The following is a 9,927-nucleotide window of genomic DNA, read 5'->3' as shown; positions in this document are numbered from 1 at the left end:
TATGTCGATGGCTTCTCTGATTATTCTGTTATTAAAATGTTCACTTTTGGCAATGGTTCTGGTATTTTTAAAGTCAATTTCATGTCCTGTGGCCCAATCAGTTCATACCTCCACTGGAAGTTAAAAGGAATAAACAGCTAAGACCACACATTGCTGCTCAAAGCACGAAGCTGAAAGCACCAGCCTGAAGATGACGAATGGGACTTCGTCGAAACGTCGCCAAGACACTTCCAATTTTACGTGGGAGAAAACCCGAACAACCAAAGACCTACATACAAATACCCGCAAAAACCTCAGAATATATATATATTCTATGGACTCCCATAGAACATACGCGAGCGCTTCCAACAAGGTAAAAAAGGGGAGAACTAAGGAAGAACACGGTAACCAGGAGGGACGCGCCCCGATGACTGTGCACACACCCCCAGGATTGAGCACTCGGAGTAAGACACGTGCGAGACAGCTGGGCATGACAACGAACAAGAGACGACCCCTCCACCATGCGGAATACCCCCCCACGCTATACCAGACTCGTAACAATTTACGGGATTACCAGGATGATAAACATATTAAAACCGAAAGCATTGAGACCGGAAATATATGGGACTCTAAAAGTAGCAACCGGACAGAACGGGGCGGAGAAAGGAACTTGGAACGTCCACCACCACCCAAGCCTGAGGGGAGATCGGAACATGAAAGCAACCGAAATAACTGGAATTGCCATTCAGCTAATCTGAGGTTGGGAGAACTGGAGACGGACGAGGATAAAAATACAACTAAGAAGAGAAAAAAAGCGCAGGCCAACTACACACGGCTGAACCAATCAGGCCCCATAACAAGATCAAGGAGCCGAGTGCAAACCTCGGCACGCCTATAAAAAGACCTTCTCATTCTCTGGCACGCCAGCCCTGAGGATGCCGGCAGGTGACGGCGAAAGCTTGGCGCTTTTTAAAACTTTTATAGTTTTAACCCATTAAAAACTTCTTTAGTTTTTATTACCCTAGTGTTCATTTTTATATTTTATTATATATATATATAAAATTTGGATTGCTAGCAAAGAATTAAGGGAGAACTGGAATAGCTATTTCGAACTCTTTAGTTCTTTTCAACCAGACATACCCCTCTGAGATTCGAACCTGGGCTGTCTGCATGTTAGGCAGCTGTATTAAACCTCTAGGCCACAGGCTCCCCTGTTTCTTCCCTCCCTAACACAGCTGGCAAAAGTGAGAAAGAGCCTGTGGCCTAGAGGTTTAATACAGCTGCCTAACATGCAGACAGCCCAGGTTCGAATCTCAGAAGGGTATGTCTGGTTGAAAAGAACTAAAGAGTTCGAAATAGCTATTCCAGTTCTCCCTTAATTCTTTGCTAGCAATCCAAATTTTATATATATATTAAAAGGAAGAAACAGCTAAGACCACACATTGCTCCTCAAAGCACGAAGCTGAAAACACCAGCCTGAAGATGACGAATGGGACTTCATTGAAATGTCGCCAAGACACTTCCAATTTTACGTGGGAGAAAACCCGAACAACCAAAGACCTACATATATATATATATATATATAATATATATATATATAGATATATATATATATATGTTTTCTGAGGTTTTCGCGGGTATTTTTATGTAGGTCTTTGGTTGTTCGGGTTTTCTCCCGTGTAAAATTGGAAGTGTCTTGGCGACGTTTCGACGAAGTCCCATTCGTCATCTTCAGACCTATATATATATATATATATATATATATATATATATATATATATATATATATATATATATATACACAAATTTCTTTTTCTGACAAAGAATTAAAGAATTAAATTGGGAGACTAAGATGGCCATTTCGAGCTCATTCTGCTCTCTTCAGTTAGCCACACCCTTTATGGGATTTGAACCTGGGCAGTTTACATACTAGGCAGTGATTTAACCACCAAGCCACGGGCTCTCCTCCCTCTTTGCCAGCTGAGTCAAGGGACTATATGCAGGAATTTTTTCAGACAGATGTCTAATTGATTACACCTTGACATTTTTTAAACTGCTATATATATATATTCCCTAATTATACTAAAAATGTGAATCCTGGGTAAATCCATATAATAGAAATAAAATAGTCCGAGCACCAGGATAATGTTAAAACAAAAACTGTTTAATACAAAAGCTAAAGCTAAGCTTTCATTGGCCAACACTGCCAACATCATCAGAGCATAATACAAGATTACTGGGAGTCCTTTTTATACTGCTGGACGGCTCTGCGCCCGGTTTCTCGATCTAGTTATCGGTCCGTCCGTTTTCTCTACTTGGTTTGTTCTTAAAGGGCACGCGTCTCTTACTGTATTTGTATCTTCCGAGGTTGCTATTTTCTTTTTCTTGGTCTCGATCACTTTCTTTCTGCTAACACACACGCACACAACCCCGCCAAGGAAGATCCCGGAATAGAACCAAAAAAGGGGATAAGTGTAAATGAGCGAAAGCAACCGGCATATGCTAGCAGAAAGAAAGGACTCACTTCAATCCACATTTTAAGAAAGCAGAACTACAATTCGATATTTTAAAATGTCCATAAGAAGCGCGCCCACCCCGCAGTTCTTCCAGGTGATTCAAACCAGCAGATTTCTAGGTGTCAACTCCAAGAGAGATAATATTAGTCCGGCTCCATTGGCACGATCATTCAACATGCAGCTTTGAGCTATGCACCTATTGCACCCATTCTTGGATCAGGAGACTATTCTCTGCCATTCATGTCTTGGTCATCTCCTGGATGGATTCCTGTAATGAGTTGTACAGGCGCTGTCTTTGAAAAACATCTGGAAACTAAAGCTGGTGCAAAATGTAGTGTAGGAGTAATGTGCATACCAAAATTAGTACATGTTAAACCTCTGCTCTGTGAACTTGATTGGTTGTCAGTTTGCTTCCATGCTCAATTTAAAGTGCTAGTTGTGACTTATAAAGATCTGCAAGACATGGAACTGGATTATTTGAGGGACCATCTCTCTCCAGTTATAGTTATCCATCCCATCAGATCTGGCAAATGGGTTATGTTATGGGTCCCATCCACCAAGAGTTTCATCTGACAGGAATCAGGACCTGCCATGGCACCCATCTTCTGGAATATCCTCTTCTCTGAGGTTATATTGGCCCCAATCTGCTGGCCTTTAGGAAGTTCCTGAAAATATGGCTGTGCCAGTAGGCCTGGGGATTCCTTAGAGATGGGGGGACTGCAAGGTGGTTGTACTGTTTGTGAATTGTTAGTTGGCACTCTCCTGCATTTTTTTATGCCTTAGGTTAATCAGTTTTCATCGCTTAACTTTATTTATATGAGTGTGATATTTTGCTGTAAGCTGCCTACAATCACATATGTGAGGAGGAGGAGGAGAGGGAAGGGGAGGGGGAGGAGAGGAGGAGGAGGAGGAGGAGGAGGAGGAGGAGGAGGAGAAGAAGAAGAAGAAGAAGAAGAAGAAGAAGAAGAAGAAGAAGAAGAAGAAGAAGAAGAAGAAGAAGAAGAAGAAGAAGAAGAAGAAAGAGAAGAGAGAGAAATAAAAATAAAAAGTAGTAGTAGTAGTAATAGTAGTAGTAGTCCTTTACCCCCATTAGGCCTACTTAGGACAGCAGCAGCATTTGTGTAGTACTTTCCAGTGTTCAGCATGCTTCATATCCTCTTACCCTTTAGTGGTAACCTGGCATCCTTACATACAGTACATCATCTATTTTTTCAGTTAAAAAGTGTACAGTATTCACATTATGAAATATTTACCAGATATTTGATGCTGACGTTTAATTTACAGATGGCTATCCACAAGAGGAAATGGTTTACAGATGGAGAAAAAACTCAGTAGAAGCTGCAGATCAGAAATCTTGGAGACTGTATCAGTTTGACTTCATGGGACTCAGAAATACTTCTGACATTGTGCAAACATCAACAGGTAATAAATAAGAATTTCCTGTTCTGGAGCTTGAAAGATTCACTGCATCCATTTTTCTGTCTAGTATATATTGTGGTCACAATAAAAAATATACACACCTGCATGAATGATAGGAGGCAAGAGGAGAAAGCTAACCCCTTAATTCTTGTGATAATTTTGAATCAATTTAAAGAAGATCAATTCATAAATATTACAGAGCTATAGCTTCTCATGGGACATATTACTGAAAATGGGTTACAAAAAGGTGGTGGATAATTTAAAACAATGTATGTCAAATATAGATATGCAACTAATTTTTTTTCAGGTCTTCTTACATCTGTGTTTTTGAGTAGTGTTCTCATCATTTTAGACCAACAAGTTATCTAAATCAGATAACTATTCCCAAAACTAAATTAGAATTAACCTTAGCTTGCTTTAGTGCTCTGTGAAGAATGTAGTTGAAGGAATATTGATCGATCTATCAATCTATCGATTTGTTATCTATCATCTGTCCTCTGTCTATCATCATTAGCTATATCTCTATATCTATCATCTATCTATCTATCTGTCTGTCTATCTATCTATCTATCTATCTATCTATCTATCTTAAATAAAATCTCCTATTTTTCAGACTGATCTTGTGATGAAGAGATGGTGGAACACTTACCGCAATACATATATTACTTTACTGATTATTCTATAAAGATGCACAGTTCATTTTATGACCCCTTTATTCACTGAATTTCCAGATCACCCAATAAGTTCTTTAATACAACCATAGACCAACATATAAATTTATTTTCTGTACAATTGTTGTTAACTGACCAATATCATTCATTCTTGAATGTGGCCAAATTTTGTATTATTGTTTAAAACTTATTTCCATTAATTGTATTGACAAGGACATGACTGTTTATTATTATTATTACCAAAAAAATTCTATAATATTTTGGTTTAGTTTATTCATTATATCTTAACTTTTATGTTCTTTTAAATGCAATACTGAACATTGATTCTAATAAAGGGCTAATAAAGGACTGACTAAAAAAACAAGTTTAGATAATCCTTGCCTTGTACATTGAACAGGTGATGACCAATTAAATGTAATACAAAAATCATTATATATTACTGTTGCAAATGCATGATAAGTGGTAGTTGTATATCCTAATATTCTTGGTTTCATAAACTTAAAGTTACCATTCAGAGGGTACACTTTTTCATGGCAATAAAGTGCCCAAATGAATCCACTGCTTGACATGCCAATTCCTGAAAACTTCTCTCCTATACATGCATATCTATATGGAGACAATGAGGGAAGACCCTTGAAAGATCCCAAGCAAAAACTTCCAAAGACCCAGTGCCTCACTGCTTCAAGCACCAGGTTCAGAAAAATGCTTGATTTCTTCACAGGCATTTTGCCTGCTCTAGTATGATCTCTTTTCTTTGTTTCCAACAATCTTTTTTATTTTATTTTTTTCCATCAACATATGTTAATTTTTCCAATCAAATAAGTTGTCTGGTGTTTGCTAAGCTAATACATGTTCACTTCCTAATCCTTCATTCTTTTCTCTAACCAAGAATAAAATAAATTCCAAATTTTATAATAATCCGTATCTTCTTTGTCTTTCAGCCTCATAGTTAGTCTGTCTATCTCTGCACATTCCAATATTTTTGTGATTATTTCTTCTTCTGATGGCAATCCTTCATTCTTCCAGTACTGTGCAAAAATTATTCTTGCTGCTGTGGTAATATGTAGAATTAAATATAATTTCTGCTTATTAATCTTTTCAGGCATAATGCCTAGTAAAAAAAGTTCAGGTTTAAAATCCACTTGTTCACCGAATATTTTTTCTAACCACATATGTATGCTTTTCCAATAGGCCTTTGTCTTCTCACATGTCCACCAAATATGATAATACGTGCCTATATTATGTTTATATTTCCAACATCTATCTGACATATTTTTAAACATTTTTGCTAATCTTGCTGGTGGAAGGTGCCATCTATAAAACATTTTATACAAATTTTCTTTGTATGAAGTTGACATTGTTAATGTATAGTTTCTCTCCCATAACATTTGCCATTTTTCTAATTCTATATCATAACCAAAATTTTTTGCCCATCTTATCATTGTTTCTTTTACTTGTTCACTTTCCATATCTAAAATTACCCAAAAATTATACATTTTCTTAATTAATTTCTCATCCGAGGTTAACAAAATTTTATCAAATACATTTTGATCCTTATAAAATCCATACATTTTTACATCTTTTTCATATCTACTTTGTATCTGCAAATGTGCCCACCAGGACAAATTTATTCCTAAATTTTCCAATTCTTGTTTAGATTTTAATTTCCCATCAATATCTAAAATATCTTTATATGTCCATATTTTTTCAAAGTCTACCAGGTTCAGATGTATAAATGCCTCTATCATTGATAACCACCCGGGAATTTTTGAATATATTTTAGTTTTAATTTTTTCCCATACTGTTAATAAGCCATTTCTTATAAAATGATTTTGAAAGTACTTATGAACTCTGCTTTTCCCATACCATAAAAAAGCATGCCACCCCAATTGTAAATCATGCCCCTCTAAATACAATAACCTTTTATTTCTGAATGTTATCTACTCTTTCACCCATGTTAACACAGATGCTTGATAATACAATGTCCATTCCGGCAACCCAAAACCTCCATTTTTCTTAGCATCTTGTAATGTTTTCATCTTAATTCTAGCTTTTTCCCCCTGCCAAATAAAGTTCAAAACCAATGAATTTAAGTTTTGAAAGAATTTTCTCTCAAGCTTTATCGGATCGTTTGAAATAAAAATAAAATCTTCGGCAACACATTCATTTTTACTGTAGCAATTCTTCCTAATATTGACAATTTGAGATTTTTCCATCTTTCCAAATCTAGCTTTATTTGCTTCAATAATTTTATATAATTATCTTCTTTTATTGACGAACATTTAGCCAAAAGATGAATAGCTAAATATTTAACTTTTTTCACTATTTGTACCTCTGTTTTCTCTAGTATTTGCCTTTTTTGTTTATCTGTGAGGTTCTTTACTATTATTTTAGTTTTATCTTTATTTATTTTTAGTCCTGCCACTTTTCCATATTCTTTTAGAGAGATCTCTTTTCTTTCCTTCATAATAATACATTTACAACACAGGGGTCACCTAAATAAATAAAAAGTAGAGGTATTTCTCCAAATTATAATGATTCATTACCAGTGACTCTTAACTCAGTGTTTTATAAATTAATGTACAATTGACAAACAACTTGGTAAATAAGTGAATGTTTATTTGCAGGAGCAGTACATTTTTGGCAATCAGATCTGGGTGTAGCCAGCTTTAAGTGAAGTGTACCATCATCCAGTGGTACATAGCTGTGGGGACCTGGTCCTCTCTGAGCTTGGTGGTCTTCTTGCAGAGGTTTCATTACCAAACTAGATAACACCAAGGACAATTCAACTGAACTACAAATATTGTTTTCGATCAGTATACAATATAGCTTGCTGGTGTTGTAGCAACATCTTGGATTAGATAGATATTGGTCTGACCTATTAAGATGATTCGGTGATGCTCTTATAGCAGCCCTGACCATCTATTAAATAAAATGAGAATTAGGATTTTAATATATGTTCTATTGCTATTTGAGAACATATTTGCATTAAAGCAATTTACTGTGTTATTTTTGAATGTTGCAGTGAATATCCCAGTTTATTAGTAATCTGCAGTCTTTGACAGATGTATTCTCAGGTCAGATATGGATTTCAATCTTATAAAAATCTGCCACTGTCACAAAGAAATCCACGTCTAAAACAAGTTGATTGGATTTTTTATTTCTGTCCATATGTCTTTTCACTTGCCTTCCATTCTTTAAACTTAATTGCTTAATAAATGACCCAATATATATTAATTGTAGGTATTTTTCAGATTTTGTCATTTATTCTTGATGTCATTTTTCATTCATATGTCATATCATTTTTAAGATGTAGTCAAAGGAAACTGCAGGTAGCAGGATCACTGCTAGTTGATCATTGTTGAATAGCCCAGAGTATACTGTATTAGCTGAACTGGTTAAATATTTCCCTTATTATTTAATCTTTTCTACAGGGTTAGGTAGGATGTGTTTTTCCTCTCCTCCAAAACATTTTAAAGGCTTGGAAAATTGCCAAGGTAATGAATGCTTCCCCTCCATTGCCCTTATCAACAGACTTTAATTTAAACTTAATGGAACTCATTTTAGTTCTAGCACAAACTATTGTCCAGTGTGATAGCAAATGCAGAAGTATGCATGGGGATCTATCGATTATTAACCACTCTAGAAATTAAGATTTGTTATTTTGCTCATTCTTACTAATGGTTACACTTGGTGAAGAGATAGTGCTATCCTGATACCAACATAATATCTGTATATCTTAAATAAAATCAGGTTTGGAAGGTAAAAGAGAAAAGAAAAATGCCTCACTTTTCAGATTGCTATGCAGGGATCCTTGTGTAACTCATAGCTATAAACCTTGTAATACAGGGACAGGCTATAATGCTCCATCCATATCTCTCTGCTTTGATAACTTAAGGAAAGGTGGGCTACATAAACCTTTCGAAAAGCCATTATGACAAGATAATGCTACATATTGACTACTCCAAATAGATGTACTCCTGTTTCATAACCCATTTTTTTTCTTTTCTGATTGCTACATAAAGTTACAAATCTCCTTTATCTTCTACATCCATTTGAAATACCCTAAGGTACAGGGATGATCTTAGAAATTTTTGGAGTCCTAAACAAGAAGGTCATTAAGAGCCCATATGGAAGACAGATTCTATAAAGCTTTTCCTCTTTTTGAGCACATGATATTAAGAAAGTTAACTAAAGCACCTCACTGATTGTCTGTTTTTGATACTGTTGTTCCTTTTCCTGAGGAGATCTGGGTTTTCTGAAGGGGGGAAATGTTGAGGGCTTACTTACTAAAAATAGTCTATATCTAAGATTACTGTGTATGGAGCCCTAGTGGTACAGTGGTTATAATGCAGATTGCTGGCAAACTCTGCCCACAGGCTAGAGCTTGATCCTGACAGAGCTCAAGGTTGACTCAGTCTTCGATCATTCCAAGATCAGTAAAATGAGGACTCAGATTGTTGGTGGAAATATGCTGACTTTGTAAACTGGGGCTCCAGTTCTATAAAGCGCTAAGGGGCAGTATATAAGTCTAAGTGCTCTCTCCCTCCCTCCCTCCCTCTCTCTCTCTCTCTCTCTCTCTCTGCCTGTGTGTGTGTGTGTGTGTGTGTGTGTGTACGCATGCGCACATATGTGTGTTTGTACATGTGTATAAATCTCTTTGTAATGACCTTCAAAAAAGGAAAAAAATGGATCCAGACCCATCAGCCTGATCTCAATACCTGGGAAGTTTCTGGAAAAGATAATCAAGCAATGAATCAGCAAACACCTAGAGGCAAACAAAGTCATAACCAAAAGCCAACATGGGTTTGTCAAAAACAGATCATGCCATAAAAATCTTATTGCATTTTCTCCTGGTGACAAAATTTGTGGACCAGAGGAATACTGTGGATATAATTTACTTGGACTTCAGTAAGGCATTTGATAAAGTAGACCACAACCTACTACTTGATAAGATAGAAAAATGTGGGTTAGACAGCATCACCACCAGATGGATTTGTAGCTGGCTAACTGGCCATACTCAGCATGTGGTCCTCAATGGAACTGCATCTACATGGAGGGAAATGTGTAGTGGGGTGTCCCAGGGCTTTGTCCTGGGCCCAGTGCTCTTCAACATCTTCATCAAAGATTTGGATGAGGGAATAGATGGGGAACTCATCAAATTTGCAGACAACACCAAGCTGGCAGGAATAGCCAACACTCCAGAAGATAGGCTTAAGAAACAGAAGAATCTTGACAGACTTGAACATTGGGCACTATCTAATAAAATGAAATTCAATGGTGAAAAAAAATAAGGTTCTACATTTAGGCAAGAAAAACCAAATGTACAGGTACAGTATAGG

General features: G+C 36.4%; 1 protein-coding gene across 1 annotated transcript in view; it reads left to right on the top strand.

Annotated features, from left to right (window-relative positions):
- Positions 1-3,785: 3,785 nt before the first annotated feature.
- LOC120317500 (gamma-aminobutyric acid receptor subunit gamma-3-like) overlaps positions 3,786-9,927 on the top strand; it is a 72,267-nt gene continuing 66,125 nt past the window's right edge. The window contains exon 1 of the mRNA XM_039364150.1: positions 3,786-3,917. Coding sequence (XP_039220084.1) covers positions 3,800-3,917 — 118 coding nt within the window. The 5' untranslated portion in view covers positions 3,786-3,799. The remainder of the gene's footprint in view (positions 3,918-9,927) is intronic.

Source organism: Crotalus tigris, unplaced genomic scaffold (genome assembly GCF_016545835.1).
Source record: "Crotalus tigris isolate CLP2741 ecotype Arizona unplaced genomic scaffold, ASM1654583v1 scf7180000019677.366735, whole genome shotgun sequence".
Classification (NCBI taxonomy): domain Eukaryota; kingdom Metazoa; phylum Chordata; class Lepidosauria; order Squamata; family Viperidae; genus Crotalus; species Crotalus tigris.
Note: the sequence above shows the minus strand (reverse complement) of the source record. Positions and strands in the feature narration are given on the sequence as shown.